General features: G+C 41.4%; 1 protein-coding gene across 3 annotated transcripts in view; it reads right to left on the bottom strand.

The window, feature by feature from the left end:
• Window positions 1–797: 797 nt before the first annotated feature.
• The window catches only part of hydin (HYDIN axonemal central pair apparatus protein), a 72,519-nt gene continuing 48,574 nt past the window's right edge, over window positions 798–24,742 (bottom strand). For all 3 annotated transcript variants that reach the window (XM_044035756.1, XM_044035755.1, XM_044035754.1), the window contains exons 39-78: window positions 24,259–24,380; window positions 24,061–24,135; window positions 22,317–22,869; window positions 21,722–21,879; window positions 21,172–21,336; window positions 20,300–20,509; window positions 20,005–20,196; window positions 19,164–19,327; window positions 18,888–19,070; window positions 18,423–18,542; window positions 18,155–18,314; window positions 17,891–18,063; window positions 17,157–17,355; window positions 16,878–16,971; window positions 16,348–16,441; window positions 16,066–16,234; window positions 15,894–15,976; window positions 14,840–15,007; window positions 14,639–14,723; window positions 12,764–12,968; window positions 11,698–11,930; window positions 11,466–11,614; window positions 11,175–11,370; window positions 10,988–11,087; window positions 10,096–10,335; window positions 9,850–9,992; window positions 9,384–9,611; window positions 8,474–8,634; window positions 8,248–8,342; window positions 7,772–8,006; window positions 6,689–6,889; window positions 5,285–5,411; window positions 4,424–4,589; window positions 3,370–3,517; window positions 3,071–3,278; window positions 2,773–2,994; window positions 2,044–2,213; window positions 1,750–1,948; window positions 1,429–1,581; window positions 798–1,075 (exon numbers count right to left, since the gene is read on the bottom strand). In XM_044035756.1, coding sequence (XP_043891691.1) covers window positions 902–1,075; window positions 1,429–1,581; window positions 1,750–1,948; window positions 2,044–2,213; window positions 2,773–2,994; window positions 3,071–3,278; window positions 3,370–3,517; window positions 4,424–4,589; window positions 5,285–5,411; window positions 6,689–6,889; window positions 7,772–8,006; window positions 8,248–8,342; window positions 8,474–8,634; window positions 9,384–9,611; window positions 9,850–9,992; window positions 10,096–10,335; window positions 10,988–11,087; window positions 11,175–11,370; window positions 11,466–11,614; window positions 11,698–11,930; window positions 12,764–12,968; window positions 14,639–14,723; window positions 14,840–15,007; window positions 15,894–15,976; window positions 16,066–16,234; window positions 16,348–16,441; window positions 16,878–16,971; window positions 17,157–17,355; window positions 17,891–18,063; window positions 18,155–18,314; window positions 18,423–18,542; window positions 18,888–19,070; window positions 19,164–19,327; window positions 20,005–20,196; window positions 20,300–20,509; window positions 21,172–21,336; window positions 21,722–21,879; window positions 22,317–22,869; window positions 24,061–24,135; window positions 24,259–24,380 — 6,920 coding nt within the window. In that variant the 3' untranslated portion in view covers window positions 798–901. The remainder of the gene's footprint in view (window positions 1,076–1,428; window positions 1,582–1,749; window positions 1,949–2,043; window positions 2,214–2,772; window positions 2,995–3,070; window positions 3,279–3,369; window positions 3,518–4,423; window positions 4,590–5,284; window positions 5,412–6,688; window positions 6,890–7,771; window positions 8,007–8,247; window positions 8,343–8,473; window positions 8,635–9,383; window positions 9,612–9,849; window positions 9,993–10,095; window positions 10,336–10,987; window positions 11,088–11,174; window positions 11,371–11,465; window positions 11,615–11,697; window positions 11,931–12,763; window positions 12,969–14,638; window positions 14,724–14,839; window positions 15,008–15,893; window positions 15,977–16,065; window positions 16,235–16,347; window positions 16,442–16,877; window positions 16,972–17,156; window positions 17,356–17,890; window positions 18,064–18,154; window positions 18,315–18,422; window positions 18,543–18,887; window positions 19,071–19,163; window positions 19,328–20,004; window positions 20,197–20,299; window positions 20,510–21,171; window positions 21,337–21,721; window positions 21,880–22,316; window positions 22,870–24,060; window positions 24,136–24,258; window positions 24,381–24,742) is intronic.

Consider the following 24,742-nt stretch of genomic DNA (forward strand, 5'->3'; position numbering starts at 1 on the left):
AAATGACTAACTCCTTTTTGTCACACACACACACAGAAGGAGAAATCCAATTCAATTTCATTATTATTAAATATCTTTGCTGGCTCACTAGAAGTGGTGAGAACACTTGGACATGAGCGCCCTCATGTGGACACAAGCGTGTCATCACAGTTAACTGACTCACCGTCTCCTGCTCCACTATCCATGGTACCAATCCCACCTGTCACATTGGGCGAAAGGCGGGGTCACATGTCCCTGGACAGGTCCCTGACGCCACAAATTCCTGCTGATTCATCATAAAACTGAATAATACAATGAATAACAATAAACTCTAACCACATTAACCTTGGGATGTGTGTGTGTGTGTGTGTGTGTGTGTGTGTGTGCATGATAGATGAATCAAGGCCGTAGCTTTTTAAGTGATACAGCATCAGCAAAGCGTACAGCAACCTTCAAGGACAACATAGACGCACACAGCACAACCAAACATGACAGTAACAATACTTTTTTGTGGATGGATTGGACTGGACTGGAGGTGTAAAACAGTGAAACAGTGGTGCAAACTGATGGTGTTGAACCGATGTTTTGTGTCTTTTCAGAGAAGATGGTGAAGATGGTGAAGAAAAGCAGGATCTAGAAGAAGTTTCCTCGTGACCACAAATCAAGTTGAGACTGAGTGAAGAAGCACGGGACGCTCTGAGAAGACGTAATATGTGTAAGACAGTAAAGTAAATCCCACAAAACACATTAAATCAACATTTGGTAGGTCCTGCAGAGAAGGTCTTGAAGGCCCTGACAAAAAGAGAAACACGTTCATCTGCAGAAGAGCGTCATTTATTCACGTGTTTTCATAAGTTAAAACAGAAGTAAATGTAGTGCATGTTACACTTCTCCACGATGTGATGAAGCAACTGAGGAAAAACTACTGGCAGCAGCCGTGGATGGTCAGCAGAGGGTGTAACAGGCCTGAAAACCCCGCCACCACCTTTGCCTCAAAGAGGGGGACACAATGACGAGGCCAGAACTGGACCTGAACGTTACAAGAACCACCTTCGGCTTTCAGGTTCAGCTCACCTCCTGGGTTCACTGTCAGATCCTGAGGAGGAGAGGAGAGGAGAGGAGAGGAGGAGAGAGAGGAGGAGAGAGAGGAGAGAGAGAGAGGAGAGTTTTAAACTGTAAAGCTTTGTGTGTGTCTGTGTACTTGTATTTGCTACCTCTTTCCTTGCATAAACACTGAACCTGCCAGGACCAGTAGTCCTTAAAGAGACCAAAACCTGGTCCTAATTAGGCAGAACCTAATTTCTGAGGAACTGGATGTTTTAGTCTAAGATTTGAAGTGTGGTTAGGTTAAGGGCAGGGTTGGTCATGGTTAAGGTTAGGGTAAGGGGCTAGGGAATGCATTATGTCTACGATGTGTGTGTGTGTGTGTGTGTTGTTGTTGTTGTTCACCTTTGGATCCACTGGTGTGTTTGTCGTGATCATCAGAGTGAAGGAAACGTCTGAAACGCTGCGATTGATCAGGCGCACTTGTCTCTTCACCTTCTGACCCAGCGTCACAGATCCCAGTTTAATGTTCCTCTGCAGCGGATTCTCCACTTCCAACTGGCACAAAATTACACACACACACACACACAGGATAATTAAAACTACTTGTTTCTGAAAATGTGTCACTAAAATGAGTATTATTTTTAATTCTTTTTAATATGGCATGCATTATAGGACAATTAAGGCCGCTGTGAACTCCAGGAGCATTTTACGTCTTATGATCACCTTCAACTCGATGCCTTGTCCTTCTACCTCCACTTGTTTTGTGACACAGTTGTTGAAGACGAACGTGAGCTTCTTGTAAAAGCCACGCGTTTCCTGAGGACAGAAGTCGACTGGCATTCTCATCAAGCCGCCGGGGGGCAAAACGTCCGGCTGGAAGTTGGTCCGCAGGCAGGAGGATTTCTCAAACTGGCACTGGACACTGATGAAGAAGGGAAGCATGAGAGCTTTTAAGGTTTTAAACTCACAAAAACAAAGTAAAAAAAAACACATACAGAAACACACTCTCAGACAAACCTGACATCCAGTTCGCCTTTGTTGCAGATCATGAGAGTCTGGGACGGTGGCACCATGCCAGGACGGTACAGGAAGCACTTGCCAAAGTTGTATTTGGTGAAGGAGAACTCGAGGTTTGGTGCCTCAGCTTTGCCTTTAACGGCAAAGGTAAATGTCGGTCCGTGCTTTATCTGAGAAAAATAAAAATACAGGATTAAACTATAGCTTCGACAAGCCGTTTAAAAGGTCTACGGTTTTGCACGTTATTCTTGGCTGCCTCTGTAAACTATGAAACACCGATGAAAGACTCATTCTAAGGCTACAAAACCAAAACTTCAATTAAACACATATGTTTTGAAAGCAGCCAGCAAAAGCAGAATAAACAAATACATAATATGGATTATTAAAGGAGACAGAGGGGACAAGGGAAAACAAAGCAGAGTGGGATGTGAGGGGAGGGGCAAGGGAAGTTTTTATTTCATTAAAGTTATTTTTTTTTATTATCATCTCTCTTCCTTTCCCTTTTTTCTCTTTTATTTTTGTTAAATTTGATACAATTTGCCATTTACTACCATCATTAACCATGGTGTGTGGGTCATTTATCCACAGTGTTGTATTTTAAAATATACTAATTATTATATTCCTAAATGTTACACACTGGACCTTTAAGGCTTCAGGATGATGAAGTCAAAGTCTTGTGCTAAAAGTTTCTTGACAGCTGTGTTCCCTCGTATCTCAGCGATCACCTACATTGATACTCATGAGGACGTCGTGGAGAATGCAGTTCGCTCTGGGGGACAAGACGAGTGACGCCTCCTGCTGGCTTCCAACGAGAATAGAAGCACTCTTTGGTTTCAACTCCAAGTATCTCAGCATCTTACTGGGACCCGTGAGGTTAAAGTTCACTTCCACGCCGAGCCTCGCCACGTTGGTCACCAAGAAGTCCAAGGTGGACTGCTCGAGCACGGCCACCTGCGGATGAAACAAAAGACGAGCGTCACGCGGGAGTCTGCACGTCAGTGTGATGCTGCAAGGAGAGTGCGCTGACCACGCCGAAGTCCACAGTGTCTTGGTGATTGGAAGCGATCTCTCTGAGGCTCCCGTCCGGCTTCTTGAGTTGAACCAAAGCGTTCACGGGGAAACAGTCGGCCTTGACGGGGAGACTAAGAGGCTCTGACCTCCTCTTCACATTCACCACCAACCTGAAGCTCATGTAGCCCTCGCGGCACGGTGTGAACGACACGGTCAAGGGCAACCTGCGCCAAAGAGTTGACGAGAAGAATGAGTCCACAGGGTTCTTGTTGCGTTTACAGTGATAAATATTTTGTTTGTTGCAGTGATATTAACTTCTGTTGAGGAGCCACTATGCCGCTCATGGGCAGCACAACGAGGCTGGACATCAGGGCTTCACAGAGAAGAGACGACTGCAGGACTGAGAAGGCGAAAGGCTCCTCCTCCACGTTCACCAGGAGAACCGACTGCTCCACTTGACGACCTAAACACACACACACACACAAACACTATACATTTAAACCAGAACTATGCAGGATTTTTACCCTAATTAAGTCATTGTGATGGTTAAATGAGCGATGTCTCTACTGCCCCCTATTGTCTGGTAGTGGAAAACCAGCCTTGGAAGATCTGGAGGAGTTCGGAGAAACACAAATGTGCTTTACGGCACTGCGCAAACATCGTAAGATCAAGGCAGTGATAGCGTCATTTAAGACGTTCAACACAAAGGAAGCAGAGAGAACCACCGTCGTCAGAGGAAGTGACTGTCTGACCGAGCGCGGGGCCACACGTGAGTAAACATTGGACCGGCATTTTTCAAATACCACTGAAGAAGGAAGTTGAGGAATTGTGAGATTCAGTGGTTTGAAATTCGTGCATAAGCTCAAGAGCAGCTACTTTTTTACATCTTAGAAAATGTACAGTCGCCGAGATCAACAATTGAGAAGCACTGCTGTAATTTAACATTTTCAAACCTTGTATTTTGTATTGTTTTCATTTATAAAAGAGTAAAATTAATATTTTCCCCATTAAGGCTTACTTGGAGTAACAGTGATGAAGTAGAAGAAGAGACACAAAAATTAATGCCATATTACAAAGACCAACTGTCATAAAACACCAAGAAACACAACAGGTTTACAGCATTTTCATGATCATTTGTCAGGAAAATTACTCAAGAAGGTGAAATTCATCTGTTTTATTTATATAATGAAAATATGACACCAATAAATGCAAGATTTAAAAAAACAGGATAATGAAAGCCCAAACATCATCTTAAATGAAACAAATAAATCAAAGGTGGTTGTAACAGCAGGGCTAGGATTAAATAAGTCTAGACTCCTCGACTTTTTGGACATGAAACTACTGTGTAATACTTTTACTCGTCACCTACCAACGATCAGCTCCCCGAAGTCGAGGTGAGGTCTGCTGAGATACACGAGAGGCTCTCTGGTGTTTCCCACACACAGGAAGGGCGTGGACAGCGACAGAGTCTCTGTGACGAAGCTCCAGTACGATTCGACCACGTCCAGCTCCTCAACGACGTATTCAAAACACATCTGCACACAAACGGAGAGAATGATACTTCAGGGGATGACAGCACCATCATCAGCTCTATCAGAATTATCCTCTGTGCCTCCTCAGACCCCAGAGGACAATATGAAGGCCTCAGGGATGTTTGGATGACCTGGGGACAGACAAGTGTCCTCCCCAGATCCACTCCTTATTTCTGAAAACATGATTTATGCTGTAAAATTAATCTGTCACTTAATATTAATTGGTGGGCCACATGAAATCAATTGGGGAGGACGGGGGTTTTTGAGACCTCGGGTGTACTTGCACGCACACACATTCATTTTACGCCTTCATTTTGTCTCAAAAAAGACAATTTGCCTCGACTGTGAGGCAAATTGTCTTTTTTTGGGTGTATTTTATTGTGCATAATAAATCAAATCAAAGTACAGCAGGTTAGAGGGAGACGAATGAAAGCAGGAAGAGATTAGATCAGATGAGCTGTGCTATAACAAGATTACATTAAAATGAGATTGGATTAAACAGAGGGACCAGCGCAGTTAGATACTGATTAGATTCATCATGTTAAAGTGGGGACACGCGGAGAGATGAGGACAATGACAGTGAGGGAGTAATAAGATGGAAAATGAAGAGAGAGATGAGTTGAGGTGAAAATGAGGACAGACTGCAGGAGAAACGGAGGAGAAATGTTTTTACGAGATAAGATAAGTCTTTACATTACCTCCACTTTCCTCCCGGGCAGGATGGTTCCACATGGGGTGAGACAGCGAAATGAACTGGTTTCCGTGTCGTTACACTTCCACTCATACGGGTACGGTTCACTGGTCGGGTTTAACACAGCAAAAGATCTGTGGAGTAAACAAAGAAAACACACAAACACTGTAACCGATTCCAAGGAGGTTGAACTTGAAAATAAAAGTTCAACTGCTGCCTTCAAAACACCAGTGAACTCAACTCAATAAAACACAGACGGTCAAGTTGTTCGATTTATATCATTAACTTAATTTTATACATTTTACCCATAAAATTTCTACCTTTACCTCAATTTTATACATTGTATCTATAAAGTGTCTACCTTTACCTCAACTGTATACATTTCATTTATAAAGTTTGTTCCTTAACCTCAATTATTATACATTTTACCTATAAAGTGTCTACTTTTAACTCAATTGTATACATTTCATTTATAAAGTTTCTACCTTTACCTCAATTTTTATACATTTTACCTATAAAGTTTCTACCTTTAACTCAATTTTATACATTGTATCTATAAAGTTTCTACCTTTACCTCAATTTTATACATTTTACCTATAAAGTTTCTACCTTTAACTCAATTTTATACATTGTATCTATAAAGTTTCTACCTTTACCTCAATTTTATACATTTTACCTATAAAGTTTCTACCTTTACCTCAATTTTATACATTGTATCTATAAAGTTTCTACCTTTACCTCAATTGTATACATTGTATCTATAAAGTTTCTACCTTTACCTCAATTTTATACATTTTACCTATAAAGTTTCTACCTTTAACTCAATTTTATACATTGTATCTATAAAGTTTCTACCTTTACCTCAATTTTATACATTTTACCTATAAAGTTTCTACCTTTAACTCAATTGTATACATTGTATCTATAAAGTTTCTACCTTTACCTCAATTGTATACATTTTACCTATAAAGTTTCTACCTTTAACTCAATTGTATACATTGTATCTATAAAGTTTCTACCTTTACCTCAATTGTATACATTGTATCTATAAAGTTTCTACCTTTACCTCAATTTTATACATTTTACCTATACAGTTTGTACCTTTCAGTCAGTTACTAGTGTTTAAAAATAGATTTTACAGACATGTTTCCCTTGTCTGCACTATTAATAACAAGCTTTCCATTAAAATCACACTAAATGAGCAAAAATATGAAGAACAATGTTACACTATCTGCCTCTTTTTTGAAGACACCCCACTTCCCTATTTTAAACCAAAACCCTTCAAATAAACCACTCTAAATTCTCGAAGATAATAGAGACCAAACATAAAAACGTATTAACTTGTATTTCATGGCCAAAGGTATGATATTTTACAGTACATGTATTAAATGGTCTATGTCTCTTTCAGTACCTTTTCGTTGACACAGAAAGGCCCACGGCGTTGAACTCGATGACCCTCGTCTCACGGTCGTGAGGGTCCCTGAATTCAGGGCTGCGTCGGTTCGCGCTGATGTAGTCCGAGTCCTCGAGGTCAAAGTGGAAGTAGGGAAGTAGACTGCTGCCCCGCACGGTAATAACGGGAGGCTTATCCCCCTTCCGCAGGTTTGGAATACTGAAAGAAATGCACATATTATAACAAACCTGTTATCCTTGATGTAAAAGAGGATACTGGATACTGATATCTGAAGAAAGTCTGGGTGAAGATACATATGAATTGTTTATAGAATTGGTTTAGTTGTTACTTTGTATATGTTATTAATCTGTATATTAAAGTTCCAGTGTGTAAAATGTGGTGAAATTATTTGTATTTGGTAAAAATTGGAGATAAAATTATGATAATTATGACAATTAAGTTATTCGAGGTGCACAATCACCTGATTGTATGAATTGTTGTTTTTCATTACTGTAGAATGAGCCTTTTATATTGACATCAGGCGTCAGTGGACAAACTAAACATCTTTTGAGTTTTGATGAAGGGAAAGGGCGAGGGAAGGAATATTCAGCTGTAACATACAACTTTACCAATAAATGTTAGATTTTAAACACTGTAACACAAAACATAACAAGAAATCATTATGTTTGATGATATTAGTAATGAAAAAAGTAGGTAAAAATGGGGTAAAAGCTACAAAATTAAATACCTTTTCTTGCTCCTTTTCCTTCACGTAACTTCAATGTTTTTTTTGTTTAGATAATTTATAAGTTGTGTCTCTTCCTATATATTTGAATCCTAAACACATGTATTTACTTTAAGAATAAGAGTTAAAAAACAACAACAACAGTGCAGTCTGAAATGAGTTTAGTTGGATTTATTCATGAGTGAACAGCGCATTTCGCCCGTGGCTCCCTCAGGTTCACTCAGCTCAATTGGAAACGTGTTCACAGCTGAACTCATGAATAAATCTAAGTAAAGTCATTTTCAGAGTGTGGTGGGGTTTTTTCCACTGTTGTGGGTTTAATTTTTCTTTTTTTTTAATCCTGACATTGTATTCACCTGCAGAGCAGCTTGCCATGAAAGTGGGCCACCTCCAGAGGTGAGAAGTGAACTCTGAACTTCTGCGTGGAACCAGGCGGTATGGCTCCAATCTCGGGCTCGACACTGAACGGCGGCACCTCAGGTTTCTCCAGCAGAGCAGACGGCAGCTGGCTGGACACGGCGCTGGCAGAACCGGCCTCGGTCTTGGCCGCTTCTGATGCGTCGCTTTCCTGTCCAGGAATGGACGTCTCTTCTGTAACAGACAACGCAGCCACACATGTTCATATCAATTCATGATCATTTCATCTAATTTAAAAGCTTTGGAGTCATTGTGATGGTTGAATGGCTCGTCTACTCCCTCTACTGTCTGTTAGCGGAAAACCAGCCTTACACGATCGGTGTTGTGGTGAGAAAATGGTCTTTAATTGACTGTGTAACCCACAAATAACCACCCATATAAGTAAACTCAATAATGTGAAGTGTTCTTGTTCTACCTTCTTGGTCACTGCTGACATTGCTGGTATTTGCTTCCATGCGGACTCTCCAGAGGAATTCCACTTTGACATTACCGGGATTAGCAATCTGCAGGCTGCACACGCACACACACACACACACACACACACACACACACACAGTGGAAATTAAACTCAGTAGTATCCAGTTTAGTTTAAATCTGTTAAACGATGCATTTTGTAAGAGTAATTCCCGACGTAGACGTACTTCCCGACTCTGGTTTGGTAAAGCAGCGTGTCTCTGAAGTTGATGCTGTCCTTGCTGCAGGTGAACTTGGCGTAGTCACAAGCTGCTTTGATTCGGAGCTCCAGCTCCCGCTCTGATCCGTGAAGCGTTGAGCAGCCGGGCTCCGGCTCTGTCTTTGTTACCTGCAGACACAAACGTGACTTAAATTGTGACCAGGTACCACTGCTCTCTCTAGCTCTCTTTGTCCAACATCTCGGAACATGAATTTAAACATAAGAAGTTCTAAAATCTTACAAAAAGAGGTGTGTTTTCTCTTTGTTTTGGGACAAAATCTGATCTGTCATGACTTGGAGTCATGACATGGAAGCTATGTGAAACAAATGCTGTTAAAAGATATTTAGGGACACATTCAACCACATCTCTACTACATATAGTTTTGTTTTTGAATATCAAAATGTCCTGCTCTTTTTCCCCCAACTGAAAATGGACGCCACCCTCATCTTCCTATGGTACGTAAGGTAGATTTAAGGTATTTGTATTTGGTAAAAATTGGAGATAAAATTATGATAATTATGACAATTAAGTTATTCGAGGTGCACAATCACCTGATTGTATGAATTGTTGTTTTTCATAAAAAATTTTTTTAATTTTAGATACTTTATTAATCCCCTTAGGGAAATTATTCTCTGCATTTTGACCCATCCTAGAATTAGGAGCAGTGGGCTGCCACACTGAGTAGCGCCTGGGGAGCAATGGGGGTTGGGTACCTTGTTCAACTGAAAAATGGACGCCAGCCTCATCTTCCTATGGTATGTAAGGTAGATTTCGAGTTTACAGAAGGTAATTTCGGGGTAGTATAACTACAACAATTAAAACAGTAAGAAGAACTAAAATAAAAAGGTTGTGTTCTGGTCACAGGTGAGATCTGTACCTTCCTCCTCTCGGTCTGCTGTGACTGTGTTCCTGAAGTGGGCTCGGAGTCACTCAGCCACTGCACGGTCTTCTTCTGGTCGTCCCAGTCGGGCACCTGGTCTATTGGCTGCTGGAACACTAACTGGTGGAGCTTACATATCATTGCCCGGCCGTTCAGCGTCACCGGCTGGCCGGAGCTAAAGGTGACGGTCACCTCCTTAGAGCAACCGGCGTGAAGGTGTCCCACCTGTAACAGAGTAAACAACAGCGTCATCCTAAGAAAACCTACTGTCACCGTGTGATTATAACAGATATTATAAGCAAAGTAAATAGAAGTAAATAGAACATTTTCAATCCCAAAGTATTGGGATTGAAAATTTCTTCACCATCATCAAACCGTCTTTGAATCTAAGACATAGTGGGACAGGTTTTTACAAATTCAAATGCTTCTAAATACCACGTCTTCCCCTCATTCACTGCTGTACCTGTGGGGAAAAGATGATATGGTGTCCAGGGGAAGGCCACTCGAACCTCATTGCCTGGTTGCTGCTGTGGTTGGTCATAGTGAATCTCTCCTCATAACGACAATCCACGTGGCAGTCGCCAAAGTTCAGCACCTCATAGCTGCCTGTGAGAGAGCGACATAAGGTTAGTAGATGGATTAAAAACAAAAAACCACACACACACACACTTCCATGTTTCCATGCTGTCCTCCGCTGTCATTCTCTCACCTTTCTCATAATCTTCCTGATCCATCTCCTGCAAACACCTGCTGATGTTGTCCAGAGAGATCATCTCTGGGTGCGATTCCCCGGTCACTTTTATTATGGTCCTGCTTTGCTTGTTGTCCTCCACCTGCAGCGTCATCTTGGCCTTGACACTCAGGGGTTCGTTGGAGCAAAAACTGACCTCAAACTCCACCTGTTCATTCACGTTCAGCGTCAGGGTGGCTCTGCGCACCGCCTGATTGTCTGTGGAGGAACAGGAACATTAACTTACAGACATTTTAGTTTAAAACAATATTTCTGCCCACAATTTTTCTAAATTTGACAAATAAGAAGACCTTATGGCTCCAGAACAACTAAAAAGTTAAATTTTGCCCAGTTTTACTGTCTGGTCTCTGACATGTGGTTTTGTAGTGGCAACAAATACATTTTCTACGAGACTAGTCAAAAAATTTGACTTATTTTATCTTTGCAAAGTGAATATTTATAATCTTGAGCGACACTGAAAAAGGAAAACAGCTGACTAACTAAAAAGAAAAAAAGAAGAATTTAATTTCGCTAACTTAAGTTTGAATTAACTTAATTTCAGTGTTGCCAATTTCATGAATTGCTATCTGTTTGAGTGTTAGAAATTAGTTTTAGTTGTGTCAACCTTTTTATTTTACAATTTAATTTTCACATCACTTGCTAACTGAAGTTTGAATCAACTTAACTTTATTTGAGCATTACCAGTTCATTCACCAGCCATTCAGTTTTTACAGTGTAAGGTTTATTGTAAGTCTTCTGATAACTCAGAACCTAACTAAAGTAAAAATAGTATTGGTCTTATATTGTGTTGGTGTGCTTCTTAATTAATGTAGTAAAGACTGGTTGTATGACACTGTACACAGAGCGTTACCGGAGTCATCGTCGCCTTCCAGGTCAGTGTAGATGGAGCTGCAGTCAGAAGTCGATTCGAGGGTGAAAACACCGTGTTTATCCTGCAAGTCAATCTGGACCTGCACATCAAATAAAAAGCTTAGTCCACACAGTTCTCACTACAATAAAAACAAAATAAAACGACCAAAAGGATATAAATATTTCACCTGGGCTGGATATTTCCCATCGTTCAGCAGCACCAGAGGCAGGGAACGCCTCTGTCCGAGTAACACGCGTCTGAACGGCAACAGTAGACTTCCTCTGCTGTTCATCAGCGACGGATGCACCACGCACACACTGGGCAGGTTGCCCTCCCCCATTAGGTCAAACTCCAGCACCTTGTTCTTAACCAAAGGTGTCGCTCTGGATCCAGCCGGAAGAAAGAAAGAAAGAACGAAACGGTCAGTAAAAAAATCAAACAGGAATCAACCTTGCAATATACACAGTTGTATATATACCTGCTGGCTCCCTCCATTGCCACCTCAAACAGAGAACTGTACAGCTGTGTAGACCGCGGTGTGAAGGTGACCACAACAAACGTGTGAGACTTGCTGGGAAGGGTCAGTGTCGTAGTAGATAAATCAAAAACGTCCACGTTACGCGACGCCTGTAAAAAAAAAAACACAGACATTTTTTTTTTAACCTACTGTAACACAATCAACGATGAGTTTGAAGCTTTAGACACATTACCTTGCAGCTGCCCAATTTGAGGCACATGAAGAGCACACAGGGCACTTTGCTGTTGTTGGTGAGTTTGATGCGAGCTTGGCCAGTCTGTCCGACCAGGACTTTGTTGAATATCAACTTGTTCTCGTCCAGGACGTAAATGCATTCGGCGTCGCTGAACTCCTCCGAGGAGAGCTGTTGGCTGGTGTGGCACAGATGGTGCTCCTCAAACACGGAGGCCACGTCTAACAATATGCCTTCAGAAACATTTGAAAAAATAATCATGTTAAAAGAAGAAAATGTGACAGGTCGTCATTCCAGGTTTGTCCTTCACTTCATCCTCCAGTTTACAGCAAAACAAATTAAATTTGTACTTGTGTAACTGACTTGAATTCAGTGTATTTATCTAATCACACCATTTTTTAGACTTATTTACTTATGAAAGCTAAAGATACTAAAAAATATCTTGAAACAAGTAATTTTCCTAATTTTCTTGTTTTTTTAGAGGCATTTTTTGCAGTATTTGCACAGTTGAAGAATAACTGCATTTCAATTATATATGCTAAAGAATAGTGTCTGAGAACATGTGGAAAAACTGAAAACTAGAGTAAAGAAGTATGGAGTTAAGACTGAAAACAGTTTCACTCCAGTCTTCTGTTCAGAATATATTAGGCATGTTTAAGGATGTATATCCTCAAACACTATAATGACATGAATACACCCTCAACAAACTTTATCACCAATTTATCATTCATGCATGAATAATTGCATCTATTCTTATTATATTTTGTCCTCGGTGTAAAAACACAAAGAAATGCCGGTTTATTTAAGATTCCTAAATAGTTGAGGTAATGAAGTAGAGAAGAAGAAGAACAGAGAGAAGAGCAGATGTTCAGTAAACAGTGATGTTTGCAGACTTTGGTCCACACTGAAGCATGTGGGGCAATGTGTGGAGCAGAGAATGTTGCTGAATTTTACACAATTTAAAACCCCATTTAAAACCAAATGTCATTAGAGGTGGTCAGTAACACATTTTCCTGTGTCAGAAGACACAGGAACCCAGATAGAATCCAACCACAAGATGACTTACTCGGCTTGCAGACTTCAGCCAGCAGCTTGTACGGTATACCGTTGGGATGGTCTGCTGGATCACGGCCAGTGATGTTGATGAGCAAACCCTGGCTCCAGCTGCCCAGCTGATCAGCGGCACAGTCCACTATCACCATCTGCTGACACCCGGACTTTAGGTTTCCAGTGCAGGGAGTCACCGAGAAGATGCCCATGGCAAGGCGGCTCTAGAGCAGACACAGGAGAGGAGGAGAGGTTCATGAGAACATGGGAGTCAGACATGAGAAGAGATCGAGGGAGATGTAGATAGTCTTCCACTTTAAAAACCCAGGAAGTACAGGAAGTATGACGTAAATAAGCCTACACCCCAACTGAAATTATCCTGAGGACTTAGGTACGGATCACACGTATGCTTAAAGAGCAAACAAACAGGAGGTGCTGTATGGATTACATCGATTGCAGAAGCTGCCATTGCAAACTTTTACAGACTCCTACAGCACCATATTTAATTTCCCTTAAATCCTAGCAGATTTATTGATGGCTATGCTGGCTTCAAGATGATTTCAACAAACATAAATTGTGTTTCAGAGTTCAAAGTTTGAACTAAATTATGGTTAATTAGTTTAGGGATAATCAGATTTGTAAGCCACTGAGCTCCGTTACAAACAACCAGAGATAAGGGATAACATGCCTTTAAGATACCGTCAAATCGTTGGTAGAATCTCTCTTGCTAAGCTGCGAGTGTTTATCACGTACTACAATGACAACAATCCTCATAATGGCACAGGAAAGACACGATGGAAGCTCATAAGAACGTTAGGTTAATCACGTAACGTTCGTTCGACCATTAGGGAGCTAGGACAGTGAACAGTCTCAAGTTCTGTGAATGCCTCTGCGATCCTCTCATAAGGGGGCAGCAAGACGGTTTGCCGATGCAGAGCAGAGTGGGCGAGCTGGGGTGAAGGTTTTGATTAATTAGGAGGTTTATGAGGGGTGTGCGTCGCCTGCGGCCCGTGCGTAAACCTCTGGTCCAGTCATGGGATTTACCCACGGTTCTTTACCCACGGTTCTCATTAGAATTTGCTCATTTAAAGGTACTCTCCCTTAAGACTATCCTGCTGCTGGCTCTGACTTCAGCTAGACGGATAAGTGAGTTTCATGCTTTGTGCACGTCTCATGTCTGCAGTTCTCCGCAGATTATGGGAAGGTGATACTGCGTCCTAACCCGGCTTTTGTGCCTTAGGTTAGTGATTCTGCCTACAGCTGTTCCACGCTTGAGCTGCTCGCTTTTCACCCACCACCGTTTGCAGGAGCCCACTCCACCAGGGGCATGGCCCCCTCGCGGGCCCTGTTCAGGGGCGTATCAGTGAAGGATATTTCTGCCACTGCCAGCTGGGCATCCGCACACACGTTCATTCAATTTTACAGGATGGATGTGACAAAGACTTCTCTGGCTCATTCAGTCCTGAGTGTGGGTTCAGGTTGATTGCGTGCTAGCCCCTGGGGAGGGTTTAGGGTGTTGACCCACCACGGGTCGCGGCTTTGTAGGCTTCGGAGAATGCAAATCCGGGAGTGGGCTGTATCTCCCATAGTGAGATACCGAGGGAGGTTTGAAAGAGAACGTTAGGTTACTCACCTAACCCCAGTTCTCTGATAACCAAGTGAGGTATCTCACAACACTGCCCTACTTGGGCAGGGCACTATAAGGGGGGCGAGCTGGCCCGTGCATCTCGAGCTGATTGGTATGACAGACGTGGTGTCATTGGAGCTTCCATGATCGGTCACGCAGAGGGCGTTTCCCATAGTGAGATACAGAGGGAGGTTTGAAAGAGAACCATAAGTTACAAAAAAAAAAACCACAAGCACAAGAACAAAACAACAACTGTCACTCTCTTACCTGTACAATACTAGTGTCCTTCTGTAAGGACTCACGCCTCGCTCTGGAATTGGCCGCATTCATCTGTATCTTCTTAACTGGACCCCTGAGACCAAGACACAGTGACAGAGTTACATTAACATGACACAACTTCAAAAAGGCCACACATTTTATCCAGTCAGTGAAACATATGTATGTATACTGTGTGTTCTATTCTCCTACCTCACTACTATAGATGAGTCTGGGATCAGAGCCGGTGGAGATTGGTTGGTGATGGCGAAACTGTACTCAAAGAGTCCGTTGTTGACAATAATGAAGCTCTGGCTTCTTTTGCTGCCATGATAGACCAGTGGACCAAAGTTGAGCTCATGGGCAGGTGAGATCTTGTACCTGAAGAAAGAAATTGAAAATGTTTTAAAGCGGGATGCTACACATCACAATATTGGCATTGACTGTACTGTAATTTGTTAAAAGGTGATATAATGTATGTAAGAATATTATGATATTAGACCTCAAATTTTCACGATTTGTCATCAGAGATTGAGGAAAAAAAAAAAAGTATATAAAAGATTATAATACTGGCTTCAATGATACCTGTAGTGCAGACTTTATTCACAAAACAAACTTTAATTTGCGGGCCACAAACTGCATTTCTGTGTGGTGTATTGGTCTGTTGCGCCACCCACTGTTGCCCATCTAGTAACACAGCTAGTAGCACTTCAACACACGGCGATGCCAGCAGTGAGCAGACAGCAGCAAGCTGCTAAGCAACAAAACTGAGCCTAAAAAGCCTCAGTATCCCCCTCAAAAACGCCTCATTAAGAAAGGGTATAGATGGTGAAAAGCAAAGAGGAAGCTGATGCCAGGATTAAAAACAGAGAATTTCAGCCAAGGTTATCTAACACTTTATCTCTCCCTCCCTTTTATACACTTTGTTGATGGATATTTAACGTATATAACATTTTTATGGTCTGTTAATGTTGCTGTTGTTGTCTCCTCTCGTCCTGTGATAATGCTACACTGGTGTTTTAAAGCAGACACACTTTTACTCTCAATATCCACTTATTGTTATACACTCAGAATTAACCAAATAGGTTATTTTACGAAAATAAAACAGGCAATGGGGCAGTTATTTGTGCATGTTTTTGTACATTAACACAGTGTAAAGCTGAGTGAAGTGCAGCGTCTTGTCGTACATATTTTACATACATCACTTTTGATAACTAGAGCATATTATCATAAAAAGGATGACAGACACTATGAGTCATGCTTTCACCTGGAGAAGACGGCTTGAGCTGAAACTTTGAAGGATAACATGGCTATGATTTCACCGACGCTCCCAATGTGCGGTTCAATCACCTGCAGAGGAGAAGTTTAGTGAGTGTTTTATATAGTTGTCGTCCTGTTTATATAGTTAATTAAAAAAAACACAGAGTTTAGGCTGAGACCTGGCAAGGCAGCACAGCTTGCTCTTTGAGTGATACTTCTGCTGTGGGGTTGAAGATAATTGACACTATTGTGGCCTTCTCGTGGGGCTTTAGAGAACCGTACTGGGGGGAAACGGTGAACATGGAGTCCAACTTTGGCTGGTTTGAGTTTGTTCGTTTCACTGAAAACCTGGAGTTAAGAAAAGAATAAATGTTAAAGAAAAACATATGGTGACATAAATATGTTTTACATAAAGAAAATTTCATGGAGTAGGTTTATTGTTGCTGTATTATGATACTCACGTGTAGGCAATTTCATATTTTCCTTGGTTTTTCATCTTGAGAGTCATTTTGGACTCATTAAAGACTTTGATGGTTCCAAAATCCAGACATCCATCTACCACAAAAGAGCAGCATATAGTAAATTAACTTCTATTATTATATTCTGTTAGTAACATCAGGGGTTAAACTTAGACACTCAATGGAAAACACCTTTTTTTTAATTCTTGCATGAATAGTTTTACTCCTTTTACCTCTTTTTAACACTTTTAAATGAAGCTTATCATTTCTTTTATAATTTAAAAATTGCATTGATTTACATCAATAATTTGCCTATATGTTGTTTTTAAATCTTACTGAAAAGTAGCTTTTGTGTATAAAATGTACTTTATAAATAAAAATGTCTGCCTGACTCACAACGCTGAGACTAGTTGTGTATTTATAGAGCACTTGTAAGATAATTTTTTTGACCATAATAATAATAATAATAATAATAATAATAATAATAATTATTATTATTATTATTGAGTTGTTGTTTTCTTGTTGTGTCCTACCTGGTGAGATGGCCAGATTTATATCGTAGGCTTCAGCTGACACCTTTATGTTTTCGGTGTTTACGATGCCGAGAATGTTGGCCTCGTCACACACCTGAAACAAAACACATCACGGACACTTTTACATACACATAAAACTATCTCTGTGCATCTCTATCTGACCAAGTTTTCCACATCTTTGAACAACCTTGTTATGAACGTGTTTTAAAGCTCCACACGTATGTGCTTGGAACTATTTGGCACTGAGTATTTACCGCTACTGTCGTGATGTTTGTTTACCTCTAGTCGTAGGAGCTTCTTGATGTGGAGCGGCCTCTTGGCACCAAAGTGCACGGTCAGCGGGTAAGAGGTGTGAGGTAAGATGGTTCCGTGATCCTCTGGGACACTGAACTCATCACCCAAGTCCTCTAAACCGTGCAGTTTCCATGACACAGGCAGAGCGGTCTTATTATGGAGCGTCACGCTGCGGCTCTCTCGCCTACAGAGAGAGGGGAAAAAAGCAAAAAGGAATAGAGAAACCCACGAGGGGCCTAGACAGTCAATAATTGCTACTGTCCCTTAACTTTTGTACAGTATTTTTTTACTTTTTCATGCTGCTCGCTCTCTTTGTAGAGCTTTAGGAACATCTATGGTGGCCTTGAAGTGCAAAACACAATGACTAAAACAAAACTGAAATGTTGTCTTTTTGTGTTCATATAGAGTTTTTCATTTAACTTTGTTTAGTTGTCATTTATCCTTATCCTCTAAGTTTCACACATTGTATGAATAAATCATTCTTTTCCAGATACACATCTCCACAGAAGACACATATGGAGTATAATATACTCAACACTATACAGGCTGGTGAGTTGTTCTTTTAGTGCTTTTCCTGGAAGACCTTTGAGTACAGTCTCGCACTCTGACTGAGATTTGCTGCTGTGCTTTTTCTTTTTGTGGTTGTTGTAATTTCCACTTCAGGGCCAAATAAAAAAATCACTTCACTTTTAAAACTACATTTTAAAAAACACATTTACCTGTGCAGTAGAATCCTGTCAAAGTGCATATGTTTGTTTTCCAGCTCCAGCTCTGGCCACGCGCCCCAGCATGAGATGTTGATGACCACCACGTCTGGATTGTCCTTGATGCAGCACACAACACTGTCCTTAAAGTGTCCCACTTTGGTTGGGTAGGCCCATACTTTCAAATCCTGGAAAAAACAGGAGTGACTTGTTTTAATTTAGCTCTTTTGTACGATTAATATCAATGGACATTCTTTTTAGCGGACAGCGTGACGGTACCCTCTTCTGGTACGGTTTTAGAGTCATGGTTGTGGGATCCAGCAGATATGTGGCGGCCTGGTGGTCGTGATGGAAATGGAACTGAACCTCCGCCTCCATGCCTGAATTGTTCTGAATCACAAACCTCTCTGTGTTCTCTGGAAACTCATTTTCCTTGTATCTACAAACATGCAGAGAGAATACAGAATAAGCATTAAAAAAAAGAATGATAAATTCACACACACACATGATGTTTTCTCCTCCACCACTCTACTCTACGTCCCTTTACCTCTCTCTGGTTTTGCCACAAATTAATGGCCCAAACTCAAAGTATCCAGGATTGATGATGTAGGTCTTGTGCAGCCCCTCCTCAATTTGTGGCACCTTTTTACTGTGAGCAAAAAGAGTCCTGGGGAAAACATACATGATAAATAAGTCCAAGTCCAGTCAAAATGTTGTCAAGAGTTTTATGATAACGAGAGAAAAGGTCCTGAATTGGCCAAATAAATTTGACGTATGAATTGTTTGGAATTGGGTGAAAATGTAGGAGAAAAGAGAAACCAAAAAATAATAGCAATAAATAATATTTCTTCCCAAATAATAATGAGACTTCCCAGCTAAGAAAGAGAATGGGGAAACAAACGTTAGGACTTGCTGACTCAGCCATCCCAACTAATTGAAAGAAATTGTTGTTTGTTTTATGTTTTTTTTCTTTAATCTGTGATAAACCCCAAAAACAAAAATGCTGACTAACATGTAGTTTTGGCAGATGGCGGGGTAAGTGCAGACTCCTCGGCAGAGCAGCTTGTAGTGTCTCAGGTTCCCCACCAACTCAAAGTTGAAGACCTGTTCGAACGTCCCCAGGGAGTCTGAGTAGAACCAGATCTTCAGGACCACCTCACTCTTTGCAGGTATAACCCAGCGGAATGACTTCAGGCTGCACGTCCACACACACACAGTTAGTAACATAAACAGGGAAAGAAATGCAAAAAAAGACAACAAATATAGTGTATTTTTTTTTCACGCTCGCCTCTGTTGACGTTTCAGCTCTAAGATTCCCAGGTGTTGTTCTTGTTCATTGCAGTCAATCTTGGCGGAGACGGGGAGCATACACCGGGTCGAGCCCTTTGGTTTAGCCTTGGCTGATGCTTGACGTTTGGCCCTCTGACACTCTCGACCCCGTTTATCCTTGTCCTTTGAAAGTAAACGTACATGAAAGTTTCACCTGCTTTGATCCCACCTAAAGCAGTCCGTGTCCATGTGAGTCCGTGTCCAATGCAGGAGCGGAACACACACGCACACAAACACGCACACGTGTCAACCTGCTTCATATAAATGCAAACGCTCTGGTTTCAAACCACATGGTTAACAAACATGTAAATAAGTGACATTTTTAACCATTTTAGTCACAGTTCAGCAAGTACAGCTACAGTCCTGCTCTCTGGCTCCCCCTTTCTCTCTCATACGTACTGCAGCCTCACAGCAGCAGTCTGCTCTTCTCTCTGTTCTTCTTCTCTACTTCATTTCCTCATTTTTGCAATTTTAAATAAAGTGGGAGCTCTTTTCTGTGTGTTTTTGCATCATGGTGAGACTCTGTAATTCTTTACTCAGGAGTTGTAATTTTTGCACAGTTGTATTTAGTTCTCATTCAATATTTTATACTAACATCTATATAATGTATGAAGAGGAGAAACTCTGTGGGTGTAAATTAGGTGAGTCTTTTGTTCAGCGGCTACAATCAGGTTTCCCCTGTGTCCCTGCTGCAGCACAGTTAAGTAAATGTCTGTAACTTAGTAGTTAATAAGAGCAAAGTACTGGTTAATCTCGTCGCTCTTGAAAACAAATCATTCTGAGCGTGAAACCACATCTACCTTTAAAGACAATACGTCCTCCAACAAGTCTTTCATCTCTTCACTGTGTTTGTCCAACCCTGAAGGATCCAGGAGGGTGAAACAGTCGCAGATGGGTTGATTGTTTGTTTCCTGTCTGTCTTTGGGAAAAGGGAATATTGACAGGGTGACGGTGGGAGAGATGGTGGCTCCCAGCCCTAAATCGTCCAGAACCTATTGGGACATCAAAGAAGAAGAAAAAGGAGACGGTTTAAGGAAAATTGAGTCATAAATAAACTTTATGAATTAGGATTAATGACAAAAAAAACTCAACTACCTCATCCAGTGAAGGCAGGGCAGTGCCTTTGAGCAGATTTTCGGCACAATGTGGACCATCTGTCGCTGATAAATTCAGCACAATGAGCGGGATGTAGTTCTTTGGCAACTTGGCTCTGTCACTGACTGCTTCGGATCGCACTATCATCTGACTTGGCATCGGAGATGCTGCCTTGGGATTGGCTTTCTTGCCTTTCTTGTCAACAAAGTTCTGTGTACACAGGATTATGAATGAGGAGATTGTTGGGATCGAGCTGTGGTAATAATGCTCAACATGTTTGTCTTAAGTATTATTATTAGTAATAGTAGTAGAAGTATTTTACAAAAAGTTTTGTGTAAGACGTTTCATTGTTACTCTTAACACTGCAGTACAGGGTTCCTTCCTCTTAACACTGAAATCAGGGTTCCCACACCTTGGTTGAGACCAAATTCAAGGACTTTTCAGGATCAATTCCCTCAAATTCAAGGACCAAATGTACTGACACAGCATAAGATGGGAGGGCAACTTGAAAGAGTCACTTCTCCCATGGCTTCTCCCAAGTGTTTGTCCTTGGGATCTTGGTCAAATCAGTCTTTTAATTGTCTTTGGTGAGACAGAGCTGTTGGAATTTTCATTTCCCAGGCCCCATGTCGTCACGTTCTCTCTCTTGCTTTAACACGACTCGCTCATTGTTCTGCGTGGAATCTCACGTCAAATGGTGGAGAGAGAGAGACAGGGCATGAAACAGCAGGTGGCGTCGTAACAGACAAGGGAGACGTCGTTCTTGCACAAAATTCAAGCACTTGCAATGACCCATGTCTATTTAGGGCGATTTTCAAAACCCAACCAACATTCCTGGTGTACTTAGACCCATTTCTAAGCTGCAAACTGACCCGTTTGTCAACTACCACCTCCTCTGGCACAGGTGGGGCTTCTTCTTGGGGGACAGGAAACAGGAGCATTGCCTGGGTCCGGTCCCAGTGTTGCAGAATGTGCTCCACCTGCATCTTACTCAGCTTATATGCACTGAACAGGGACAGCAGCTCATTCACGAGAGCCTGGACACAGAAGCAAAGGTGATGACAGAAGACAAAACATGTATGTTTTCAAGTTGTTACTATTAAAAAAAACATAAAACATGAATGAGGCCTATTTAAATGACACAAGATTCAAACAAAGCAATTTTCTGCCTGAAGATGAAATAGAGAATGTATATGGAAATACTTGATTTTATAGTTGTGTGTGTTGAAACAAGTTGCTATTTTCAAAACGTGACATGGGGTGCAACATCTGTTTATTTATTTTATTACTACTGAACAACACTGACAAGGCCATTAAGAGCTTTAAAAACAAACATTAAATTCTAACATTGAGTAGACACCAGTGGAGAGAAAAGAGGATGGTCGTGTTGGTTAGAAGACGGTGCACTGTATTTCTACTCACCTCTTCTTTCTCCTGTGCGTCTGGGTGATGAGAAGAGTCTGCCGGTGGTGCTGGCGGTGGGTGGTCTTGTTGGTATTTCATGACAGCGGGCATTCGTAATAACATATTCGTAATGTCTGTTCTCTTTTGTGACTCGTCTTCCGCTTGTGCATGAGACCCTGTAGTGACAACAAAGAGGATTAAAAAAAAAAAGAATCAGATTATTATATTACGAGAGATCGTATGCTGTATATTATTAAAACTGTTCCAGTGCCAGTGGATTCCAAATAATTTTGCTTTTATTTCTGCCTTTTGGCAGAGGCTCTGAGTTCAACACATTTCCACAGGTTTCATAAATATTGTGTGTGTGTGTGTGTGTGTGTGTGTGTGAGCGTGTGTACCTGGTATTCCTTATGTTGTGGGGAAATCTGTTTACACACTCACATTATGAGGACTATCCAAAAAAATCAAGTCCCCATAGAGTAAACTATTACATTTTAAGGTGAAGACATGTTTTAAAGATAGGCTGAAGTCAATGTAATGTCCTCTGATGTCACGAAAACCAGTGAGTGTGTGTGTGTGTGTGCGTGTGCTTATGTGCTGGTGGACTGTTTACCTTGAAGTTTCTGTGGTTTGTCCTGTGCCATGATACAAGCATAGGAGTCAGACAAGCTGACCATGTCTTCCTTTCTTCTTCTTTGGTGTTTTGCAGCTGTGCCGTCCGTCCGTTCTTTTCCCTTCTCCTCTTCCACGTCTGGGACGTTGCTGTCGGACAAACTGACCCCGTCTCGCTTCCTTTCACTTTGGTTGTCCTCTGAAGTTGGCGTTGACGATGCACAGCTGTCTTCTTCCTCTTCTCTTTCCTTCGGCGTTTCCTCTATCACGGCGGCAGCAGGGATGTGAGAGTTCACCTGTTCCCCTTTTTTTGAAGTGTGGGTTTTCTCCACCACGGTCGGCATCTCTCCATTACAGCCGGCTTCTTCTTTCTCCTTTATTTCCTTCCGTTTCTCCTCGATCAAGTTGGCAGTGTAGGAGTCGTACAAGTTGACCGCGTAGATGTATTTGCGGTTCTTGAGGGCCTTGAGGACAAGTTGCAGTGTGCTCGCCACCGACTCGGTGAACACTGACTTCAGACCTTCAATCACGACGCCACGGTGACAGTCGTTTGCCTGTTGTCACAATAACAAAGACAAAGAGAGCACAAACTCATAATAAAGATAATTCTCAAACACATGTTAACATGCATTATACACTTTATCTGATGTCTGCTTTACTACTATTTCATTATCTTGTTTTATGGCCTGGATTTTATTTTACCCTCATGTATTCATTTTATTGTGCAGTGCATTAAGTGAGTCAGTGCATGAACCCCACTGAAGCAAATGCCAATCGACTATGTCGACATGGTAAGTATTGAATCTTGAATCTTTTTTGGCTGTCAGGGCTTTCTTCCCACATTCTCCTTTTGATAAACTGCAATTAAAGCACACAAAGGCTGCTATTGCACGACAATGCAGACTAAACGATACTTGTACATGGGTGTCCATATAATTAACTGTATGTCCATAGATGTACATATGCTGCTACAATATTTTTATATTTTCAATGTTTAGTCTTCTAAATCTAAAATGTATTATTAAGGGTGTCGAGTTGGTGATGCACCATCCTCCTTCCTTGTGCAAGAATCGTTGTATCGTGATATTATTGGTATTGTGGACCATGTATCACGTATTGTATCGTGATGAACTCACATTGCCATGCACACTAGTACTAGAATTAGAATGTTGGTGTAGAAAAAAAGGCATTACACTGCCAAAAAAACTTTTGTGAGTAACTACCAAATTAGTCTGTGGTCTCTAGGACCCTGCGTTTGATGACCTGGTCTCTCCCGCCTCTAACCCCACCTTACAGTATACACACACAATGCTTTCTGTAGATGTGTGTTTCTACAGTACTAAGTTATCTGTTGTATATCTGTAATGTAGTGTGACTTCAGACCAGACTCCATCCAGGAAAATGAATTGGAGCTGCATGAAATAGGAAACAGCAGCAGCAGCAAGAATTTTAAATACTGCACAATCTTGTTCACGCCAAGCCAAAATTGTAATAGCGATTAAAATAAGATTGTAAAGTCCTACTGAACATTCAATGTTTATTTTTAGCAGCAGAATTCACTTCTGAAACGTTTCACGGTGTTTTCAAGTCGTAGCGTTGTTGTATGACGTGGTCTCGATTTAGTGCTTCTTCTGCCTCACCTGCTCAGTCGTGACCTAAAAGGTCTGTTGTGACAGACACGAAAACGCACAATAAAAGCAACTGCTGTCCACTTTCTCACACAGAAAAATAGTGTACGTTTTTACCTGAAATCTTTCCGCCAGGATATCAACCAGTAGCTGGTCAGGTAACAGTCGGCAGAGTGTGGTCACAGTTCCTCCCTGAAGCAGAGTAAAGTCTTAATCATAATTATATACAACTACCTAAATTATATACAACTACCAAAATTAAATAAAAAAAACATATAAAACAATTATTGACGATACAGGACTCGAGGAAATTACCAGGCAAAGGTCCATGTACGGCTTTTCGGCCTCACGTGCGGCTGAAGAGACCCGCAGAGAGCTTGATCTGTGAGCTGAATGTCGGGCTTCAGCGTGTACTGAAGATACATGTTTTGCGAGACCTTCAATGGAAACAAGTAGATGTTTTCATTTGGACCTTCATGTATGCATTACTTGCCCTAGCCTATACACCATTGACACATTTAAATCATGACTTAAAGGTAGGGTGGGAGATCATTTTTTTGGGAAAAGCTACTGCCAAGAAAACGGCTTATGCAGAGCGATCCAAGACGAGAGTGAATATTGGTGCATCGGTTGAACGCTGGCGACAACTGAAAGCTCAGAAAGGGCTGCAAAGTGATGCCATGGTGGTGCTGTTTCTACTGAACCGGTAGCTTTCAATAGAAGAAGTGTCCAAAAAATGATTAGGCGCAGTGCTATAAGGCGCACCTAAAAACCTCAAATTTTCTCAAAAGCCGACAGT

Source organism: Solea senegalensis, linkage group LG10 (assembly GCF_019176455.1).
Source record: "Solea senegalensis isolate Sse05_10M linkage group LG10, IFAPA_SoseM_1, whole genome shotgun sequence".
Lineage (NCBI taxonomy): Eukaryota > Metazoa > Chordata > Actinopteri > Pleuronectiformes > Soleidae > Solea > Solea senegalensis.